The 22,676-nt window shown below is 57.5% G+C and overlaps 1 protein-coding gene across 2 annotated transcripts; it reads right to left on the bottom strand.

Annotated features, from left to right (window-relative positions):
• Nucleotides 1-618: 618 nt before the first annotated feature.
• Nucleotides 619-14,590, bottom strand: RHOF (ras homolog family member F, filopodia associated). 2 transcript variants are annotated; one of them, XM_058531370.1, is made up of 5 exons: nucleotides 13,600-14,590; nucleotides 13,221-13,308; nucleotides 4,292-4,401; nucleotides 4,069-4,203; nucleotides 619-2,619 (listed from the first exon to the last, which is right to left on the bottom strand). In XM_058531370.1, the coding sequence occupies exons 1-5, from the start codon at nucleotides 13,741-13,743 to the stop codon at nucleotides 2,455-2,457; spliced, it is 642 nt and encodes a 213-aa protein (XP_058387353.1). In that variant the 5' UTR covers nucleotides 13,744-14,590; the 3' UTR covers nucleotides 619-2,454. The 2 variants fall into 2 exon arrangements, with proteins under 2 accessions (XP_058387353.1, XP_058387354.1); XM_058531371.1 differs by lacking the exon at nucleotides 13,600-14,590 and adding an exon at nucleotides 7,289-7,791 and having other exon boundaries at nucleotides 13,221-13,304.
• Between the last annotated feature and the right edge of the window lie 8,086 nt (nucleotides 14,591-22,676).

The raw sequence follows: 22,676 nt of genomic DNA, 5'->3' as shown, positions 1-22,676 counted from the left end.
CAAGAACCAGTCTCTGCCTCATGCTCTTTGTGCTTCTGAAGTCTCCTGCCTGCTGAGCACCAGTGGAAAGCGTGTCTGCCTCCCTGAGGGCTGGGGGCTTGGCCCCTGAGCAGCGGGAGGGGTGGGCTTGAGGTGGGAGGATTTTCTGAGGGTCACCACCAGAGGGTGCTCCAGTCTCTGCATCGCTCGAATGGTTTGAAGGCATTTTTGACACTGAAAGTTGGGGTGCACTCTTGGGGGCTTCCAGATCCCCACCCCTCAGCCCACCTTCCTGAATTCTTGCAGTGAGTACTCAGGGAGGGGGACCAAGACCCTCAGCGCTGGCTGGGACTTAAGCCATCATGGAGGTCACCCATCCTCCACCTCCCTTCACCTCAGAGGTTCTGGAATGTGGGGAAAGTCTGAGCAGGCTCACTTCCAGGAGGCACTCAGAGGCCGGGGTAGGTCTGCTGGTCACCTTGTGTTAGATTCTGGATTCGTGGGGATGGTGAAGAAACCAACAAGTTGGGTTGAATTTTCTGCCCTTTCTCCCCACATATGGGCCTCAGCTACTTCCCTACAAATCCCCTTCAACCACAGTTCACAGCTGGTGTCCACAGTCAAGCTTTCCCTCTCAAAGGGGTTTAAATTTTTTTAATTAGTTACATTTTTAAAACATGAAATTTCCCCTCCTCCCCCAGTAAGATTCCACATAAAAATCCAGATTTCTGCTTTGCCAAGAAGAATGGAAAGATCTGGCAATATTCCCACGGGGCAGCACCTGGCTGGGCTGAGCTGCCTGCCTAGGGTGGGGTGCTTGTTTTCTAGTGTGCCGCAGGCCCCACTACTCCCTTTTATCCCTGTCCTCCTTCACCCTTTGGGCCTTCCATCAGGCCTGTTAGGCACTTGGGTTTGCCCTAGACTAGGTGTCGGCAAACTTTTCCTGTAAAGGCCCAGATGGTAAATATTTTAGGCTTTGAGGGCCAGATGGTCTCTGTCACAACTACTCTAGTCTGCAGTCGTAGGGCAAAGCAGCCAATGCATAAATGAATGGCCGTGGCTGTGTTCCAATAAAACTTTATTTACAAAAACAGGCAGCGGCCAAATTTGGCCCACAGACTGTAGTTTGCAGACCTCTGTCCTAGACCATCATTTGTCCACAAGGCCTTGGATTCTGCTAGAACAAGAGGTCCTTGTGAATGCTCTATTGACTCCCCAGGGCACGGCAGGACCTTGGGGAACCTAGGTGGGGTGGGGTGGACTTCAGCAGTCTCTTTTCCTACCACTTGATTTCAGAGAGGCTCAGGCTTAGCGTGGCCCACAGCACTGGGCAAGGGGGGGCTGAGGCAGGAGCCACCTGAAGCCATTATCCCATCTTAGGTAACGCTGACTCCTGGGCTCGAACCAAGCAGCTCTCAGTCTCTGGAGCATTAGAACCACCTGGGGCACTTGTTTAAAAACTCCTGGACCCCCCGACTCCAGACTTGCGAAAAGGAGGTTCAGTGAACCTGCAGCTGGGGGTTGAAAGTCCTTTCTTGCAGGAGGCCAGGATGGTCTCAGTTCCAGAACTCCACATCTTGGCAAAAGTGGAGGCTGTGAGGGGCAGAGGGGAGCTTGATGACTTTTAGAATGAGCCAGTGCCGTCCTGCAGATAAGGAAATACTCTAGAGAGATAACTGCCTTGCCCAAGATCACTCAGGGCTGTTGTCAGTTTTCATCTTGAGTTTCCGGCAGTGGGAGGTTGCAGGTGAGGGGAGTTCGGGTGGGTGGTCCAGGGTATACCTTTTGCTTTTTGAGAGACTTTCTTCTCCTTGGGCATGTGCAACCAGCTCTGGAAAGATGGCGGCCAAGCTGAAGGCCGAGACTGAAGTCCTCTGTATGGGGGGGGGAGGGAGGGTGGCTGGGGGCTGTTGCCGTGCTCCCCTGATAGGCCCCGGTCCCATTGTGGCCCCTGAGTTCCTGGGGGAAGGAAGCAAGAAGCTGGAGGATGCAGCTGGGCCTATCTCAGGAGCCCAGGGAGGCGGGTGACATGGGAGCTGCAGGCTTGGGGGGGGCACGTGGAATGGTGCCAAGTCCACATTTATCCACATAGCAGTAGTTTTTCATTTCAAGCATAGGCTTTGAGGACCTATTGGCTGTCCAAAGAGGGGGGACACACATGGCTGAGGGGAGGTTGTGAAGAGGGCACTCCTGGGTCTCGGGGACAAGTGCCGGTTCCAGAGTACAGAAGGACTGAGTCCAGCACCCTCACCCACCACCACGCAGGCCACAGCTCCAGTGAGCCCGGAGGTGAGTTCATGGTCTAGTTGGGAAAGGAGAGAGTTCCAGAATGTTCTACGAGTCTAGCCCCAGGCCCTGGAGATGCCCAACTCCAAGTGCCTTTCAAGAGTTGGGTCTGGGGATCCTGCCTGGACAGACTGCCTGGGGAGCCAGGCCCTGTCAGTCCTGTCGTGAGGGCCGTGTGCCCCCCAGGGGTCAGAGCAGCAGGCATATCCGTTGTTTTTTCTGCCGCTGTGCTTTCTTCAGAGCACTAAGGGCAACCTTGGCGGCCTCTCGGAAGACATCCTCCACGTTCTCCCGAAACTTGGCAGAACATTCCAGGTAGAGGGCAGCTTGGATCTGTTCGCAGGCGCTCTGACCCTGGGTGGGGAGGGGCCAGCATTAGATGAGGGGCTTGGAGCATGGGGTGCCTCCTGACACCCCCTTGTGGGTTTGGGGGTGTGGGGCTGGCGTTGGTGGCTCTCCAGAGGCGGAGGCCTTGGTGTAGGGCCCCTCTCTCCACCCCAGGGGCAGCCCCCACCAGTGTGTGTGGATGGGACATAGGGCCTGTTTGGTGTGGCCCACGGGCTGCAACTGCTGGAGAAGCCCCATCCTGGCCTCCCCCTGCCCGCTCCCCAACCTCAGGCAGAAAATTCCGGGAACGGGGGGTGGTTCGTTGTGTCTGCCAGGCCTCTGAGAGGACCTGAAGGCCTCAAGACAAGGAGGGCTTCCTGCAGGCCTCTCCCTTCTCTTCTCTAAAGCACAACTTAGGCAATGAGCTTGCCATTAGAGTAAAAAATATCATGGGGCCGGCCCCGTGGCGTAGTGGTTAAGTGCACGCGCTCTGCTGCTGGCGGCCAGGGTTGGGATCCCGGGCGCGCACCGACGCACGGCTTGTCAGGCCATGCTGTGGCGGCGTCCCATATAAAGTAGAGGAAAGTGGGCACTGGGCTGATCTTCCTCACAAACACACACAAAAAAGTAAAAAATATCTTTATTTCTAAAACAAATTTACTTTTATTAATGCTTCTTTTTAGTAAACTTGATTAGTTTTCCTAATCAAGTTTTCCTTGATTTCCTTGATTTTGTGTTCCTTTGTAATTTTATTTATTTATTTTTCCCCCAAAGCCCCAGTAGATAGTTGTATGTCATAGTTGCACATCCTTCTAGTTGCTGTATGTGGGACACGGCCTCAGCATGGCTGGAGAAGCAGTGCGTCTGTGCGCGCCCGGGATCCGGACCCGGGCCGCCAGCAGCAGAGCGCGCGCACTTAACCGCTAAGCCACGGGGCCGGCCCATCCTTGGTGTTCCTTTGATTCTCCCATGCCTCACCCAGAAAGCCGTGGGGTTTCGTTTTGCCTATGACTCTCATAGGTAGGGGAAGCTTGCTTTGGACAAGGGCCTGTCCCTCCAGTCCCCTCAGGAAGATGGGACAGGATGGTGGTTAAGGGCCCAGACTCTGGAGCCAGAGTGACTGGGACGGGATCCTGGCTCCACTTCAGGTTAGCTGTGTGACCCTGGGCAAGCTACTTAACCTCTCTGGGTCTCAATTTCTCCCCTGTAAAATGGGGGACGCTAACAGTCCCTGCCTTAGGGTTATAAGGACTGAATGAGGTAAGTAAAGTGCTCAGATAAGTGGGCTATCAATAATAATATCTACAAATTATTCTTAGACTCCTGTGTGCTTCAGCTCCCCGAGAAGCCACTAAGGTACCCCAGTTGCAGAGGCTAAAGACCTGGGAGGCTTTTCAGCCATGGCTGTGCCCAGGGACCGGGGCTCCTGGCAGTGAGATGGGGTGGGAGAGGGAAAGGGGGGGGCCCCTGGCCGACCTGCGTGTAGGTGATGGGCTCCAGCTGGGCCGCCCGGAGCTTCCGCAGCTGCTCCTTGTCCTTCCTTAGGTCTGTCTTGCAGCCGATGAGTACCATGGGGGTCCCACGGCAGAAGTGGGTGACCTCAGGGTACCACTGTGGAGGGAGAGGGCGGGCATCAGGGATGGGGCCGCATCTGTGGCCCCCAGCCCTGGGGGCAGGTTGGCTGGGAGACGGGCCTCACCTTGATGAGGACGTTGTCATAGCTGGTGGGGTTCATGACGTCATAGCAGATGAGCACGAGGTGCGTGTTCTGGTAGGACAGGGGCCGAAGCCGGTCATAATCTTCCTGCCCTGAAACCAGAGAGCAGGTGGGGGTCAGGGAGGCACCACTTCCTTGTCCACCCGAGTCCCCTATCGGCTCAGATAAGTGAGGGGTTGGGGTCTTCTGGGCAAGTGACTCCGTGTCTCTAGGCCCCAGGTTCTTCATCTATAAAACAGAGGTAGCAGCCCACAGTCCTGGATGGTAGCAAAGATTACACAAGATAAAACCCATGTAGTGCTCAGAACTGGGCCTGATGACAGGGTAAGTGCTGGAAAAACTGCTAGCAATTATGCCGATGATGATTACACCCCCGCCGCCGCCTGCCCTGGTGCTCAGGTTGAAAGTGCAGGCTTTGAAGCCAAATCCCTTCCCTCCCGAGTAGACCAGTGGGGCTGGGTGGACCCAGGACACTGCAGTTAACCGGGGAGGATGCCCCCCCAGGCTGAGAGGTGTGTGGCCTCTGGCTGAATTCCTCCTGCCATTCTGGCAAACACCAGGAGGAGGGTCAGGGGATGGCTGGAGAAGACCGGCATGCTCCTGCCCAGATCCACCCGCTGCCCATCAGGCTCACGTGGGCAGAACTGAACGCTCCTGATGCTCGGCCCCTCCGCAGCACCAGCTGAATCAGAACCCAAGGCTGGGCTTCAGCAACAGTGGGTTTGGTTTTGGAAAAAATTTTTTAGTAGTTTTTTATACTGACCATTTCAAACTTACAGAAAAAATGCAAAAAAGAGTGCAAAGAACTCCCTTACTGGGATTCACCAAGTGTTTACATTGGCCCCCCGGCTTTATCTATGTATAAACGTTTCCGAACCACGTGAGGGAACTGCAGGCACTCGGCTTCTTTACCCTGGAATCGGTCGTGCGCGTTTCCTAAGAACAAGGACGTTCTCAGCTCCCACGGCAGCGGTATCTAACTCGAGAAGCCAACGCTGGTACTACTCTAAGCCAACCCACGGGCCGTGTTCAGATGTCACCAATAACGTGCTGTAGTCTTTTTGTCCTGGTCCAGAAGCAGCCCCAGGACTGCACGCTGCACTTAGTCATCATGTTTGGTATTTCTGAGAGACGACCACAGTGAGAACTGAGAGCCTTTCAGGCTCATTGGTGACCCCCCAGCCACCTCTGCAGAAAGGTGTGGTGACTTCCTTCCACGGAACACGGAACACAGAGGCCCAGGAATCCCCCTCCCTCGCCCCTCCCTCTAGCCTGTGGGTGCCCGGGTGGTGCCAGCCTGCCCTCCGCTCCCTCTCGTGACAAGTGGCCTCTCCTCTGAGAGCAGCCAGGCCACGTCCTGCTCCTGGCTCCCCACTGATGAAGGCACAGCCACCCTCTCCCTTCCCCCAAGGGTGTGCAGTGAACAGGAGCCACAGTTACGACGATGGCTGGGCCAGGAGGACTGCCCATGCGGTTGTACACCCAGAGTCCCCCCAACGCTGGAGAAAGGGTGAGGGGTGGTTGGGGCCCACGGGACTCTGATCCTCCTGCCCTCATTGCCACAAAGCTGGAGAAACCCTTGTAAGGTGGTAGGAAACAGGCCCAGCATGCTCTTCCAGCCCATCTCCTCCCCTTTCCACATACATCCACATACACCAAACTGTCTCCTCTCCTAACCTTTGTCCATGTCTTTCTAGACCTGTGCTGTCCAAGAGGGTGGCTGCTAGCCCCATATAGCTGCTTAATTAACATTAAAAATTCAGCCTCTCCGTTGCACTAGCTACATTTCAAGTGATTAGCTGCTACGTGCAGCTAGTGGCTACCATAATGGGCAGCACAAGTGCAGAACATTTCCATCACTGTAGACAGTTCTATTGGACAGCATGGCACCATCCTTGTCCAAGCCACCATTGGTCTCCCATGCCACCTCCTCCCTGGTCTCCTGCTGCCCCTTGATAAATGCATTCTCCACCCAGCAGCTGGATGGATCTTAAAACACAAGTAAAATCCTGCCCCTCTCCCTTCCACTCAGACACTTTCAGTGGCTCCCTATTGCCCTTTGTGTAAAATCCAAACATCTCCTGGTGGTCCACATGACCTGGCACCCACTGACCGTGACCTCATCTCCCTCTCTCCATGCCCCCTCACTCACTGCAGTCCAGCCAAGGTGGCCTCCTCCCTGTTTCTCAAACCCACCAAGCTCTTGTGCCTCAGAGCGTTTGTACGTGCTGTTCCCTACACCTGGAATGCTTTTCTCTCATTTTTTTTTTTTCCATTTTCTTCCTAGCATTTTATTTTTAAATATTCAGACTGACCATCTACATTATTGCCTTTTTCAGGATAACTGCCTTCTATTTCTACTTAATAATAATACCACCTTATCATTGATATACTTTTTAGAGTACTTTTGCCTATAAATGATTAAGAAATCCTGGGCCAGGGGCTGGTCCTGTGGCGTAGCGGTTAGGTGAGCGCTCTCTGCTGCTGGCGGCCCGGGTTCGGATCCCGGGTGTGCACCGAGGCACCACTTGTCAGGCCATGCTGTGGTGGCATCCCGCATAAAGTGGAGGAAGATGGGCACAGATGTTAGCCCAGGGCCAGTCTTCCTCAGCAAAAAGAGGAGGATTGGCATGGATGTTAGCTCAGGGCTGACCTTCCTCACACACACAAAAAAAGAAATCCTGGGCCAGCCCCGGTGGCCTTGTGGTTAAGTTCGGTGCACTCCACTTTGGCGGCCCAGGTTTGGTTCCTGTGCACGGACCTACACCACTTGTCAATGGCCATGCAGTGGCGGTGACTCACATACAAAATAGAGGAAGACTGGCAACAGATGTTAGCTCAGAGCAACTCTTCCTCACCAAAAAAAAAAAAAAAAAAAGAAATCCTTACAACTACCACCTGACATGCCAGTCAGGGAACTTATGAATACTCCCATTTACATATGAAGAAAGTGAATTTCAGAGAAGTGAGGGGACCCACCTGAGGTCACTGAATCAGTGACTGAGCCAGGACTCAACCCCAGTTCATTAAATTCCAAGTCGACACAGCAATGCTCTATTCTGCTTTGTTTTGTGCAAAAATAGGTTCCAGGCTTCTTCGATGCAATGATGTGGATCATAATTCTAGCATACGTTCTCATTCCCTTTTAGAAATACAGCAGGAGTAGACGAGCAGTTGTCAAATGGGCCTGCTGTGCTCCGATGTCTTCCCTCATCTTGCCCAGCTGATTCCTCAGAGAGGCCTTCCCTCAACCCGTGCAGTCCACCCCCCATTTGTCCACAGTCTGTACTCATCCATGGACCTGTTTACTGCCCGAGGCCTGTAAGCACCCTGAGGGCAGGGACCATGTCTGTCCTTAGAAATAATTCCTGGCACCCGGGAGGCGTCGGGTCAATACTGGCTGGTTGTTGAAGTTGTTGAGCTTTTGTGAGATGCAGCAGAGATGACGGCTGAGTTGTGCCGCTGGGTTTAGCAATGACAGCCTGTGAGGATTTCAGCAGAGGTGACAAGAGCAGAAGTCGGGCTGCAGCGGGTTGCAGGAGGAAGTCAGACCAACCCTGCTCTCCCTCAGTGCCTCTGCCCTTGCTGTTCCCTCTTCTAGAAGGCTCCTCCCCATGTAGCAGCACAGCTGGCTCCCTCCTTCCTTCAGGTCTCTGCAGAAATGTCACCTCCTCCAAGAGAACTTTCCTGATTGCTCTGAAACAACGGTCTCCTTCGCCGTCTGTCCCACGACTGACCGAGGCTTTATTCTTCATAGCACATACACTACCTGATCTCACGATACCTTTCTGAGTTTTCTTCTGTCTCCCCCATGAGCACGCGTGCCCCGAGGACATGGGCGTCTCTGTCCTCGGGACACAGTGTATCCCCTGGGACACGGGCAGGCTCAGTGAAGTCTGGTGAGTGAACAGACCAATGAGTGGGTGGAGAAGGTGGGACAATCATCTGTATGGCTTTCAGCCTTTGAAGAGCACCTCACTTCCATCCCCTGTTTTAATTCAAGGAGCTACCCGGGAGGGAAGCTGGGCGGGGAAAGTTCTTCCTGTTAAGAGCCCACGTGGCCGAAGAGGCCTTTTTCAAGGTCACAGACAGGCTCCCTGTGAGCTGGAGTGCCAACTCAGTCCCCACCTCCAAGGTCGGCTGCCTGCCAGGCCACTCTGAAAGCACCACTTCTCCCAGGAAGCCTTCCCCAGCCTTCCCAATTGGGAGTTAACTTCTGAACCTCAGTTTCCTCATCTGTGAAATGGATATGTGAGAAGCAAGTGAGCTTTGATGACAATAATAATAAAAATGGTTAATATCGACAATATTTATGGAAGAATGCTCACTCATCATACGTCAGGCCCCATTCGAAGCCCTTTCCCTGCATTAATTCATTCCTCACTACAACTCTACAAGGTAGGACTACTGTTATTGCCATCTTATTGATGCAGAAACTGAAGCACAGAGAGGTGAAGTGACTTGATCAAGGTCACACAGCTAAGGGGAAGCTTTGTAAATGACAGAAGACCATAGGTAGGACTACTGGGCTGCCTCTCTCTCAGTCCACCCCAGAGGGTAGGGAGCTGTCCTCACCCTACAAGCATCAGACCTGACCAAGTGAGGAAAAGGCTGCCAACACAGGCATCTCAAGACAGAGGGACTCTGGGAGAGGCTAGGTCCAGCTCCATCCCAGCTCCTCCTCCAGGTTGCCTTCCTGGCTTGAATGTTCCTGGCTCAGCTTTCTCCAGGATTTAGTGTGGGCCTCCACTTGGGGACCAGGCCCGCAGATGATGGACTTCCGGGTGCTGTTGACCTCATGTTTCCCTGGGAGGGGAGTGTCCTAGATACCTGTCCCGTATGAGTCAGGAGAGCCAGGCTCCACTTGGACTCACGTTCCATGACCTTGGTCCTTTCCCTCTCTGGTCCTCAGTTTCCGTATATGGAAAAGGGGGTGATAACCCTGCCCTGATACTGAAAGTAAAGGACTTGTAGGCTGAGCAACGCTGAACAAAGGTGAGGGACGACTCCTGTGGTTATGACTGAAAGAGAAACTTCCAAATGACAGGGGCCTGGCGGGGGTTCTAACCCCGGATCTTTGGACCCACAAGCTTTGGGGGCGTCCCCGCCATCAGGAGATACCTCCCGATTTACCCACAGCGATGCCAAGGCTTAAAGGAGCTGAGCCACCTGCCCACAGGCACACAGGAGTCCCCTTCTGGCCTCTGCAGATGGGCTTGAGAGGTTAAGAAAGCCCCAGAGTTACGTGCGAAGGCATTTGTTTCTGGCCAGGACAGGTCTTCTTCCCTTGAAGCTACTCATCTCCTTGAGGTTGGGGGTGCTGTCGGGTGGGAGGAAGTGAGGCTCTCGCCTCCCGCCAGGGTATTTCCTTTGTGGGGAGGAGCTTCGCCGTGGCAGTCATCCTTCTGGGGCGAGGGGTCTCTAAGGCCCAGTGTTGGGTTGAGGAGAGAGGGTGTGGCCCACAGTGGTCCCCAAATCTGCTGGAGGACATACATAGGGCAGACGGTTCCCAGCTTCGGCCAGGGCGTGGGTCAGGGGAGGGGTGCCGGCAGCGTGAGAAGGAGAAGCTGCTGGAAGAGGAACCCACTTTTACTAGCACTACTGGGGTCCACCCACCTGCATTTCCTTCCCCCGAGGAAGGAGGGGCTGGGGCAGGGGCAGCCCCGGCCTGGAGCGGAGAGCGCGTTCTGACCCACCTGCAGCTCCGGCTCCCCAGGCCTCCAGTGCTCCTGGCCCCTAGACACCCCTCTGGCCCCTGATTCCTTGTCTTAGCAACTGCTTTGCGCCCCCACTTTTCCTGTTGTTTCCATCTTAAGCTGGGAAAGGGACCATAGCTCCCCATCTCCCTGGGCAACCCCTACCCCATCCTGTGATGCCCCACCCCTGGGCCCCACCCCAAGGCCCAGACAGCTCTGTCTCTGGGTGGTGTCTTAACGTCCCACCTCGCCCCCACCTCCCCCCTGTCCAGGAAACTTCAGACCTCACCACAGCTTCCTGCCTTCTGAGGGTGTCAGGCCCGGCGGGCGAGGCTGCTAGGGCAATGGGTGCTCACAGCCCCAACCCCTTCACCTTTGAGCACCACGAGCTCTGTCAGCCTCCTCCCACCCTCCCAACACCGCAGTGTCTGTAACTGCTTCCGCGGGATGGAGACGAGCAGCCAGACTGGCCTCCCACGTGGACCCCTGTGGTGGAGGCCCTGGGTGTGAAGAAATTCAGCCTCCCAGGGGCCACCCTTGTCCCAGAGCTCTGGTTATCACAGGTTGGTTGGAAAGATGATGCCCTGCCCACCCCTCCTCCCCCACCACGGAGTCTAGCCCATCAGGTTCTAGAACCTTCTGCAACAACCTTTACAAGACTCGTCTCCAGGTCGGCCACTCCCCTCACCCCCTTAGTCTCTATCTTTCTCTAGTTGGTCACCTGGCCATCCTTTTCTGCCACATTCTCCTGATATCCGTCCACCCCACAGGTGGAGACAGATCTCATCGCCTTTATCACACAGGACCTTCTCCAGGGGCGTCTCTGCATCCAGATTTATTCTTCATTCTATAAGCCTCGCTCTAGGACAAGCACCGTGCTGGGCACTGGCGTATGTAAGAGGAATGACCTAGTCTCTCCTTCACGCTCCCCCCGATGACGGGGCTTCCTGGGTCACAGTGGGACACCCTTGAGGACGGAGCAGCCCTGTGTCTTCCTCCTTGGGCTGTCCTGCTGACTGGGGGGGGTGGGGGAGGCCAGTCTACTCCCCTGGGACTCCACTGAGAGGTTCAAAGCCCAGCTCTGCTTTTCTGCCACTTGGAAGAGTCCTGCTGGGAGAGCAGGGGTGGGGGCCAGCACGAGCTCTGCTACCACGGATCCACGAGAGGCTCAGGCTCAGGCTCAGGCCTGGGGCTGAATGGCTGGCGGGGCGGGGGGCGGGGGGGAGGTGAAAATCATAATGACAACTCTTAGTGAGCCCTTCCGGAGAGCCAAACCCCTGTGCTAAGTGCTGCATGTCGCATAGATCTGATTTAATCCTCACAACTATTGTAGCCCTGATTACAGATGAGGAAACTGAGGCCCAGACGTCCCCAATGACACCCAGCCAGGGGACCCAGCATCAAAGCCCAGGTCTGACTCCAAAGCATGTGGCAGGAAGTCGTGGACGGGATCATCATTGTCTTGGGTGGTCACGTGCTTCTGATGACTCTAGGGATGGGGCTCCCTCCATCCCTCCCACAGCAGCTCTTAGCACAAATCCTTCCTTAAACCAAGTAGAAGCTTTCTGGAACCTCCACGCGACAATCTACCCTGCCATGTTCTTTGAGCATCTTTCTCTGGGCGAGGCCAGAAAGACCAGAAGTGGTTCCTGCCCTGGGTCTGATGGAGGAGGCTGCCACGAACAGTAAACTCCAGGGATCTGATAGTAGAGGCCCTGAGGTCAGAGGAAGGAGGAGAAAGTGAAAACGCTCCTCTGGCTCTCCCTGCCCATCAGCCCTTCACCCACAAAGTGGGGCTAATGATCCTGCCCCTCCCTGGCTCCCGGACTGGAAACATATGAAACTAAAAGTGTCCCAGGCATACCACAATTTTTACTGCTTTTGTGGCCACGCCCTTGGGAACTCCTCAGAAGCCTTTGGCTTTCCCAGTTCACGGGGCTGGAGGCATGGCCCTGTTCTGGGGGCAGCCCTGCAGGGCCCTCATCCAACAAAAGGCAGGTCCTCAGAGGCCACCGCAGGAGGGGACACATCTATACAGCAAAACCTGCCGAAGTCAGGAATAGAGGAAGGGTCTGGGGCTGGGACAGACCCTTTTCTGATCCGCTCCAGGATGGAAGGAGAGATGCTGGTGGTAGCCTTGGTGGGGGGGCGGGTCTGGGTTTTGGCTCCATCCAAGGCCAGTCGCAGACTTCACCTCATATATACAAGGCTTGGCTGGCAAGGGAACCTCGTGACATGGTTCCACACAGGTCACTAAACACTGAATCACAGAGGCTGGGTGAGGCCCCAGCTGGGGATCTTGACCTTTGCCCCCCAATACTGATCAGCTCAGAGGGGAGCCAAGGCAGGATGGAAGCTCCCTGAGGGCATCCCCCCCCAGGTGTTACCCAAATCCCCCCGGTGGCAGTGCATCTCCACCCATGCCCCAGCGACAGGGACCGTGATCACTGATGCAGTTAATGAGCATAAGTCCACTTGCTTTCAGAGCTGCAGGCGGCAGAGAGGACCTGATTTTGGACCTCCGTTCCCTAGAGCTCTATTCTGTCCTCAGTGCCTGGTTTCTTCCCAGGGAATCAAGAAGACACAGAACTGTAGCCACAGAATTCTAGAACCACAGGCTCAAAACTGTAGACCACAGAATTCTAGAATCACACACTGTAGCCCGTGGAACCCGAGGCATGGGACTCAGAGCTTAGGTCCACAGGACCCTGGAGCCTCAGGATGTTGGCCACAGAATCTTGGAGTCACAAGCTCTGATCTGTAGCCCAGAGTATTCTAGAAGCGTAGGAACCAGGAATGCAGCCCACAGAATCCTAGCACCAGGGGACTCAAATCTGCAGCCCACAGAATCTTAAGAGACCACAGCAAGCAACGCACGAAATCCTGGAACCATGGGAAGCAGAAGTAAAGCCCCTGGTTTTCTAGAACTACAGGAGAGGAACGAAGCCGTGGGCCCTCAGCACATCACGCTAGGAGGGTGGTCCATGCGCTCCCTCCTCCAAATACCCTCCTTTTACAGATGGAACGACTGCAGCCTTCTCGGCCTCCAGGCAGTGGTCAACCGGCCCCCAGCCAGCGCCCCTCCGCGGCCTCCAGCAGTGATGGGATGTCAGGGCCCCGCAAAGGCTGGCGGGCGGGGGGATGTCCGGCGGGATGCCCCTGCGGGGGAAACCCTTCGGGCGGACCCAGGACCCTCGGCGCGCAGGCGCACTCACCGGCGGTGTCGTAGAGGTTCAGGGTCACCTCCTTGCTGCCCACGGTCACTCTGGCCGTGTACTTTTCGAACACGGATGGCGCGTAGTGCTGTCGGAGAAGGGGTCGGGTTGGTTCTTAAGGGGTGGCGCGAGGACCAGTGTCCGGCTGGACGCCCCCCTCCACCTTCACCGCATCCGGCTCAGCCCCCCCACACCCCGCTGGACTCTGGAATTCCCGAGGGGGCGCCCCGGGGTGGCAGCCGCCTCTCCACGCCCAGGACGCTGGGGACCCAGGGTCCGGGCTCGGGCCGCAGGCTGAGGGCCGTCCCTCGTCCCTGGTGGCCCCAAGCCCGTCCCCCCCACCCAGCCTACCCGCCTCCAGCCCCCCGGCGGGCCTCACCTCGGGGAAGGAGCCCTGGCTGTACACCATGAGCAGCGAGGTCTTGCCGCAGCCGCCGTCGCCCACGATCACGATCTTCAGCTCCCTCCTGCCCGGACCCGGGCCCGGGGCGGCGGTCGGGGTCGGGGCCCCGGGGGCGTCCATAGCCCGGAGCCGGCAGCACTGGCAGTGGCGCGCCCGGCGGAGCGCTGGGGCTGAGGGATCGGGGTGGGGGCGGCCCCAGGGGCGGGGCTAGAAGAAGCCCCGCCCCTTCTGGGCCGGCGCCGCCTCCGCCAGGCAGCCACCCGGGCCGACCTCCCAGCCTCAGTTTCCTTCCTGCTAGAACCCCGACCCGGGGCGTTCACCTCTCATTCCCGGAGAAACTGAGGCACCTGAGAAACGGGGTGCTCAACAGCAAGCGCAGCTCCTACCCCCTCCCGCGCGCGTCACGGCGCGCCCCCCACCGGCAAGATCCAAACGTTTCTGCTGCTCCTCGCCCGGCACCCCTGATTGGCAGGCTCCGCCTTCTGGCAGGGTCCCTCTGATTGGCGGGCTCGGCCTCCCCCATCAGACAGGGACTCTTTGATTGGCGGACTGTCCCTCCAGCACCCGGGTTCGAGGAGCCTCGGTCTCAAGCTCTGGGAAAAGCCCCCCGTTTTGCCCCGCCTCAGCTGCGTGGCCTGGGGCAAGCCCGCCTCTGACCTGTTCCCCCACAGGAGGTAGGTTGGTGGTGTCAGGGAAGACGCTGGCACGGGGGTCGTGTCTGCCCACCCGGTCTGGCCCTTCGGGCGCCTAGGTGGCTGCGGGTTGAGGGTGGGGAATAGCGGTTCCGCTTACCTAGCCCCCACCTCCCTGGGGGCGCAAGGTGGACGTCTAGCGCCCTCTGCCGGGCGATCGCCTCGGCGCGGGCAGCTTGGGGAAGAGGTGAGCGGCTTCGGAACAATAACCTTTCGAGGGTTGGCCCCAAACCACGCTGGCGGGAGCCTCTTTCTAGCAGGAGCCAGAAGCGTGAACCGAGCAAGACACTGTCGAGGAAGGGACGGGGAAGGCCAGGGTGGATCTGGTTGAGATCAGCTGGGGCCCCCTCCATCCGCTTGAGACTCATAGCCCCCACCCCCACCCAGAAATTTGTGTCCTCCCGATGTGGCCAGCAGCCACACCCTTCATCCCAAGGATTCTCCCTAACCCTCCCACCCCCGTGATCAAAACAGCTATTTACTGAGTACTCAGCACAGGCACCATCAGGAGGGCAAATTGAGATCACCCCTGGCCCTCCATCCCTTCCCTCCCGCGACCCTGGGCTCCTTTGCACAAGCCAGGACAGGGGTCAGGAGGGGTGGAGGAAACCCTGGAGCCGGTGCACAACAGGCAGTCACTGGGGCACGGCCAAGTGAGAGCAGGGTCCTCCCAGCTGGGGTGAGGCCTCTGGTGGTTTCCTGAGGGGTGGCAGGACTCAGGATCCTCTTGCCCCCACCCCCCTCCGAAGATTCCCAATTTTCAAGTTCTCAGCAAAGATCAGGTAAACTTTACTTGAGGGAGGAAGTTGCCAACCTGGCAGTTCCACAAATGCCAGGTCGATTTTCAGTGGATACAAGGCAGGGTCTGACCACCAGAGGGCAGCAGCAACTGCCCGTGGAAGCCCCAAAAGAGCCCAGAGCTGGGAAGAGGACTAGGGCCCAGCTCCAGGTTGTTGGGTGGAGGCCCCATCCTGTCACGGGAGGGCATCTGCTGGGTGAAGCACCCCTAGACAAATTTACAGCAACTCATTCATTCCTTTTTGTAACACGTTTATTGAGAGGCAAATGTGTTCCTGCCTGAGAGGAGCTCAGCCTTGGGGGAAGCAGTCTAAAGGAGTTTGGGAGATGTGAAGAATTCAGAGAGCAGAGCCCTGTAGGGTTCAGGGAAGGTTGAGCTCTGGGTGGTACATGAACTATCCTTGGCAGTGCTGGGAGGGCAGGCCGGTGGAAGTAGGATGGGTACCCAGCCAGGGCAATGCACAGTGGCTGGAAAACCCCATCAGGTTCGGCAGTGGGAGTGGGGTTGAGGAGGGAGGCCAGACATGGTTGTCAAGGTAACCAGGGTTAGATCATGGAAGGCCTGGCTGCCAGGCTCACGCAGGGTGCTGGACAGAAGGCTCCTGAACAGGAGGAGCCCAGCCAAAGCCAGGACCTCAAGCTCTCTCTGGTGACCAGAGAGGAGCTGTGACTGGCTGGCTGGTGAGGCAGGCATGGGGCTGGGGCCATCTTGCCATAGAAGCAGCCTGAGCTTGGCAAGAGAGGAGGGGACCAGGTCCAGAGACATATCAGAAGTGAGGTTCCCCAGGATCACGGGAGGAGGCCAGGGCAGGGTGACCGTCATTCAGGCAAAGGGAGGATGGAAGAGGGTTTTGAGTGAGGGGAGGACAACTTACCTTTGCAGTCAGCCTCAGGCCTCTCCCCTCTGGCTGCCTCAGCCCTGACCCTGAAGCTCAGGGAGGGACTGGGAGAGTAGGAGTGGGAGAGAGGCTGCTTCATCTGGCAGAGGCCTGGAAGAATTCACTTAGGAGGGTCACCCCACTCTGAGCAAACTGTGGCACCCAAAACAGGGTTAACTGCACAAGCCCATGGGAGGGCTCCTGACTTTCCTCAAAATCCTCAGATCTCAGTTTCCACTCACTGGAGAAATAGGACTACGATGTCAACTCGTGACAGAGCAAATAACTTACACAAAACTGAGGGGAGGAAGGAAGAGGAAAAGTGAGTCTTCCCAGCTCTGCCTGGGTCTAAGCAGAACAGCTGACGCTAGCCCCAGCCCGCCGGCCCACCCACCCACCCGTGCCTGGCCAAGGCTGGCAGAACCCCAGCCCCGCCCGGCCTGGAGTGTGTTTGATTTGGACCCAGCTCCAGTGGTGGTGTAGGGGCTGGATATGCAGCTAAAAATACTCAGGAGCCAGGCCAGCTGCTTGGAGCTTCCTCAGAGGCGGCTGGGCCAGAGCAGGCCAGCTGAGGAGCCCGGCACACCCACACACACAGGGAGCCCTGCTCCCTTACCTGTGAGATGTTCTGAGGACCGTCAGTCTTCTGTTCACGAGGAATTCCTGGAGAGACGTAGGAGGGCAAGAAAGATTCTTTAAACTGGTTCTTGCCACAGAGCTGTTGGGACACAGACGCTTAGGGGAGCAGGCCAGGTGGCATGCACGGGGTGCCTGTGTCAACTGAGCCCAGGAGAGTAGGGGCCAGATCACTTCTGTCTTGTCAGGGCAAAGTCCGGCCAGCATAGGTTAGGATGGGGAAGTTAATGACAATTCTTATGGCTTCCACTTCCCTGGTGTCTCAGGACACCCTGAGAGGTCATCCACCCCAGACAAGACAAAAGAAACGGAGCCTTCACAGATTAAGCTATTCTCTGAGGTCCCAGAGATGGAGGTGGCCGAGGGTGGCCTGGGAAGTCAAGGCCATCTGCCCTCGCCCGAGGACTCTCTCCAGGCTTCAGCACTTGGTCGGGGGAGAGGTCACCGCTGGGGTATGAAAAGCACCCCCCTCACAAAGCCAGACCCAGAAACAAAAGATTATTGGGGCCAACTTCCCCCTCCTAGCTCACATGGGGAGACCACTGTTCCCAAAGGGGCGGGGACGTGCTGAGGTCACTAGCCAGTTGGAGACAGTACTGGACCAAGGTGGCCTCTGGGATGGCCTCCACAGTCCAGGCAGAGGCCTCCCATCTCGCCCAGAGGGTCCAAAAGGTCGTATTCCACGCTGGGGCTCTTGGTGGAGGGGCCGGAAGAGGCGGGACCCTGGCGTCCAGTAGTAAGGCAGGTCCAGCCACCTCCCTGCCTTGGGCTGCCCTTCTGCTGGCGTGGCCCTCTAGGCAGGCCCCACCAGCTGGGCCCCAGGAGCAGCCCCGCCCCATGCTCCCTGGGTGACTGGTGGGCGGAGCCACCCTCTTGGCCTGCCAGAAGGACAACAGCCTGAGGACAGAGCCCCTCCCTGCCCCCAGGAGGTGATACTGGGAAGGGGGGTGGTCACAGAAATCAGAAAGGGGGGGTGAAAGAGAAATGGAAGTGGGGAGGGACTATAATCCTTCCAGGTCATGGGGACACCTCTCCCTTCCAAGAATCACACCCAGACCACAGTTTAGCACCTAATTGCTCCCTAACTGGTCCGAGGGTGGGAGTGGAGGAACTGGCTGTAGCCCTCCAGGCCAATGCTAGGAGGGGAAGGTTGAAATCAATTATTTCACCATCCCTTGCCCATGGGAGGTAAAGACCCCCACCCTGGGAAGCCCCAAGGACTCTATTCAAAGGGACGCAGGACACCCTCAGGCGGCAGAACGGTCATGTGAGGATCAAGGGGGCCGAATGAGCTCATCAGTGGCAGAGCTGAATTTAAACCTCAGGTTTGGGGTGAGTGTGGAAGGAGGGAAGAGGTTTATGAGCTGTTAATAATAATGTGAGTCTCATCCACTTTTACAAAGTGTAGGGGGAAAGGAGTCTAGTGCCAGGTGCGGTAGGGTGCACCCCCTTCCCCCCAGCAAAGGACAAGATGGACCAAAGCCAGCTTATCTGGGATTGGAGACCCTCACTGGGGCAAGGCATGACGGCCAGGAGAAGCCCAGAGCAGCATGCTGGTTACTTTCAACCAGACAGCTTTCCCAGCTCCCAGGCAGTGATGCCAGCAGACAGCTGTCATGGGAAGGAGCCCAAAATAACCCAGACAGCTGGGGTGAGGGGGTGCCACGGACACAGGCGCTGGGCTGGAAGTCAAGACACCTGGAACCCTGTCCTGGCTGCTGCTGGTGGCCTTGTGACCTTGGGCGAGTCACTTCTACTCTCTGGGTAGGTGGGGGATCCCGAATCACGGGCCATCATGGAAAAGCCTGTGGAGCTGGGGACAGGCCACCATCCCAACTCAAACTACACAGGAGGAAAAACTGTGCTGGCTCCCCGCCTGCCAAAAGCCAGTGTTCCCTTTGCCCTGAGGCTTTGCCACGTGCTGGGGGCGGGCCGGTGGGGGAGGAGCCCAAGACAGCCCAGCCCCCACTCCCTGCAGCCACACTGGAATGGAAGCCAACTAGTGTGAAGCCTGAATGTGAGGCCGGCCCCCTTAATCGCACTTAATCCTCCCTCCACCCTTTGCAGCATCCATCATTATCATTTCACTTGGGAGACTTGCCCAAGGTTCACCAGCACGGCGAGATTCAAGCCCACGGCCACCTGACTTAGAGCCTCCCTTGATTAAGCACCAAGACGCCTGGGTCAAGCTCTACAGGTTCCCCCAAACGTCAGTTTAGCCCTCACACTGAGGGGTGGGGTAATAGTGGGCAGGGCTGATCCCACACGGAAGCCAAGCTGCGGCCCAAATCAGGAGGGCCCTGTGGATCAGCAGCACCTGGACCCAAATGGTTCATCAAAGTAATCTCAAACTAGAGATCACATGGGGGAGGGGCCTGAGATCAAGGGCCATAGCGTCTCCAGCTGTGGAGCTTCCTGGAGACAAAAGAGGATGGAACTGTGCGCAGTCAGCTTGTGTTAGAAACGGGAGAGAGTTGCCGTCGTCACCAAGCTAACAACTCTGTGCCAAGCACTGAGCTGGGGGCTCCAAGTGCGTGAGCTTACATCTTCCTCGCGACACCCCAGATGTTACCAAGCCCAAAGGTTCTCAAAATGTGTTCCCAGGTGAGCTGATGCTGTTAGAAATACAAGTTCTCAGGCCCCACCGACTGAATCAGAAACTCGAGGAGCGGGCCCAAAATCAGTTCCAATTACCACCCTCCTCCTGCCCCCATGATTCGGATGCACACTCAAGTTCGGGACTCAGTGACGGAGCCCCATTTGTGCAGATGGGGAAAGAGAGACTGAGCAGCTTATGCAAAGTCACAGCAGGTGAATGGCTAGCCAGGTTTCAAACCCGGATTCGTCCGATTCTAGAAAGAGGGCTCTTTTGGGGTGGGGGCTGGGGAGGGAATCATGGGAATTCCCAGAAGGGGGAGACGAATCAAGAAACCTCCTCAGAGGAAGGTGACCCAGTTCTCAGGTCCTTCTGTTTACCTCCCTAGCAGCCTGACACTAGAGGCCGGCTCATACAGTCACCCTACACGTCCCCACTGGGGGCCGGAAGGGAGGGCCAGACTTCCTGGCAGCCGCCTGGGCCTTTCAGAAGTAAGAGGCTTTCAGAGCCCTCCCCCCACCAGCAAACACACAACTGGGAAATACTTGCAAGTGCAGCCTCTCCTATGCTGCTAAATACGGCCGAGAATTGCACGCCCCAAACTCCTGACAACAGAAGCTGACAGGCGGGGATGGATGGACCGAGCAGGCCCAGCAGGCAGCCGATTTCACACACACGGTCCCACACATCTGTGTGGGGGAGGGGCTGCCGAACCAGCCTAGCGGGTTTGGGGTGCCCGCCCTCCCTGGGCTCCAGGCCAACGCCCCCCAAATCTCCCTCGCAGCCTGGGAAAGGGCTCACACCTACCTTAGTGGGAGGATTGTCCGAGTCATACTAGGCCTGCTCCGGCTGTCCAAAGGAGGACTGTCCACTCTGGGGGCACCAGGTCGGTTGCCCCTTCTCCGGACAAGAGCCTAGGGGGAAAGTCGGAAGGTCTGTTAGGGAGTTGAGGAACACAAACCGGAGAGGATGTCTTTGAGGGAAGGGGAGCCTTACAAATGCCGTCCCCCCTTCCCAGCTCCCAAGGCGGCCCTCACTCTGGAAGGGATAGGAGGGGGGGTGGCTGAGTCACCAGGGTTCAACCCGGGCGACAAGCAGCAGGAGGCGACTCATCTGCATTTCCAAAGGCCCGCCCAGTCCGCATCCCCTCCCCCAGGAAGGGCCGGAGATGTGAGGGTTTACCCCAGAGCCCTCCGCCTCGGGGGATCCCGGGGAAGGCCCGCTCAGCCTTCCCAGGCCCCAACCCCCACCACAGCTCTAGAGCCTCGGGGTGGAGGGCGTGCCGCGGGCGGCCAAATCGGGGCGTCGGCGGCCTCCTTGAGGGCCTCACACCCAAAGTGGGGACAAAGGGGCTCTCCGCCCCTCGGGCTCGGCTATCCAAGGACGCCTGGGAGCCAGACATGGGCGCCCAGGCCCGGGTGGGCAGCGAGGACGGCCCGGGGGCAGGGCCGGGGCGCGGGGGAGGCTTCCGCGGCCTCCGGAGGAGCGGGTCGGGGTCAGGGGGCGGCCTCGAGGCCCTCCCCGGCCCCGTGGCCCTCTGCTACTGGCTCGCGCGCGGGAGGAGGAAGGGCCCCCGCCGCCCGGCTTGGGCGCGAGGCCTCGTGCCCGCGTGGGGCCCCGAGTCGGGCGCGGGGTCCGAGGCAGCGGCGGAGCCCGCGCCCGCCGTCGAGGCCTCGGGGCCAGGGGCGTCCTCGCAGGCGGCGGCCTCCCCTCCCCCCGGCCCGCCGCCTCCTCCCTCCTCCCGCCTGGCGCGCGGCGGCCGCCACCGCCCGAGCCGCGGGCGGCGCGCGAAATGGCGCCCGTCTGGCCGCCTCGCCGGGCGGAGGTGAGCGCGGGAGCTGCGGCGCGCGACGCCCCCGGGCCCGCGGCCCCCGACACGGCCTCCGCGACCACCCCCCGGCCCGGGGCGCTATGCGCTGCGGGCTCTCGGGGCCCGGCCCGGCCGAGGGGCCGCCACCTGCGCCGGGCTCTCAACGCCCACCGGGGAAAGAGGGAGGCAGGAAGAGAGCGGCCGCCATTAGCCACCGCAGCCTGGCCGGCCCGCCCGCCAGCCCCGGCCCGGCCCCGGCCGCGGCTCCGCTCTGAACCTGAAAATAAAACTCGAGTTGGGCAGGGAGGAGCGAGCGCGGCCGGGAGCACAGGCAGCGCGCGGGCTGCAGGCGCGAGAGATGCTGCGTCATGGTGCCAACATGGACGCCGGCCTTTGTCCTTTTTGCTTAGGAAGTGCAGGCGCGCCCCGGAGCCCCGGAAAGCCGGCTTCGGAGGGCGAGACCCCCCCCAATCAAAAGGGAACGAGGCCCTGGGCTGGGGGGGAGTGGGTTTCCCTGTCTTTTGAGCCCCTCCTTTGCAAAGCACTTTAATTTCTTCTCCACACCAAGGCTCAGACCTAGAAAAGCGAGGGGGACGAGCGCAGGCGACCCCGTGGACGCCCGAGGTCGCTGGGGAGGCCCTCCTCTCGCCTCCGGGGCAGAAGGGGCAAAAGGGTTTGAAGAGCCCACCTTGTCCCCCTACCCCTCCCCGATCCGGCTGCCAAACATAAAGCTCCAGAAACCTCCTTCTCTCCTCAGCTCCCAAACATTTGCAGCCCTTGGCCTGCTCGAAAAAAGATTTCCTCGAAGGGGCAAAAGGCATTTTTTTTTTTTTACTCACCCGCTCAGCCCGGTGCCATGGAGTCTGGAAGATCAAGCGGGGCGGAGGTTTTGAATATCTTTTGGGGGGATTGTTTAGTTGGGAATATTTGAGGGAATGGTGGTGTCTTTTTTTGTTGCTGTTACCTTTTTGTAAGTTACACTCTCATGGCATTTTCTGCTCCTTCCACTTCTGCAAACTTTCCAGGGTTGGGTTGGCAAAAGGCGGCTTCGCAGGACTGTTTACTGCTCTGGATATAGCAATGGTGTGACCGTCATTAAGAGACAAAAGGCGAAAATACACAGTCAAATCAAACAAAAGGCATAAGACGCACCGGCCATCCCAACCACCATAGAAAATACCCGCGTTAACGTTGGTGTTTGGCTCGAACCAGCTAGGACTTGTTTTCCAGTTTTAATCTAGTTTCCTGTGACGGCTTTAGTCTCTTTACACAAAGAGAAGGTCTTCCTTTCCCTCACCCACTCCCCTACCAAGACGACAAAAACAGAGCTGTTTTTCTTCAAATAGATCGATTTTCAAAGAAAGTGTACATGTTACTGGGAAGAAAGCTGACTAGCATTTATGGCTGTAAACATTTTCAAAAGCTTAAAGCTAAAAAACCTTAGCTTTATAAAAGCAAAATCGTCTAAAAGCATTTTAACTGGCTTATATTAGACAAGAGCGACAAAGACATACATGCAGATGAAGGTTCAGAAAATTAAGGACATCTCAGCAACATTAACATGAAAACTGCACTGCGTAAGGACAGAATGGATTGGGTACTTACAATGTAAAAGGTTTTTAGAAACTTAAAAGTAACAATTG

Source organism: Diceros bicornis, chromosome 35 (genome assembly GCF_020826845.1).
Source record: "Diceros bicornis minor isolate mBicDic1 chromosome 35, mDicBic1.mat.cur, whole genome shotgun sequence".
NCBI classification, from domain to species: Eukaryota; Metazoa; Chordata; class Mammalia; order Perissodactyla; family Rhinocerotidae; genus Diceros; species Diceros bicornis.
This window is presented reverse-complemented; position numbering and strand designations above follow the sequence as displayed.

Coding starts and splice junctions, on each gene's coding strand:
- RHOF (XM_058531370.1), bottom strand. CDS start 13,743: ATGGACGCCCCCGGGGCCCCGACCCCGACCGCCGCCCCGGGCCCGGGT. Junction 13,309..13,599: donor GCCAGGGCTCCTTCCCCGAG/GTGAGGCCCGCC, acceptor CTTCTCCGACAG/CACTACGCGCCATCCGTGTT. Junction 4,402..13,220: donor GAACCTCTACGACACCGCCG/GTGAGTGCGCCT, acceptor CTCTGGTTTCAG/GGCAGGAAGATTATGACCGG.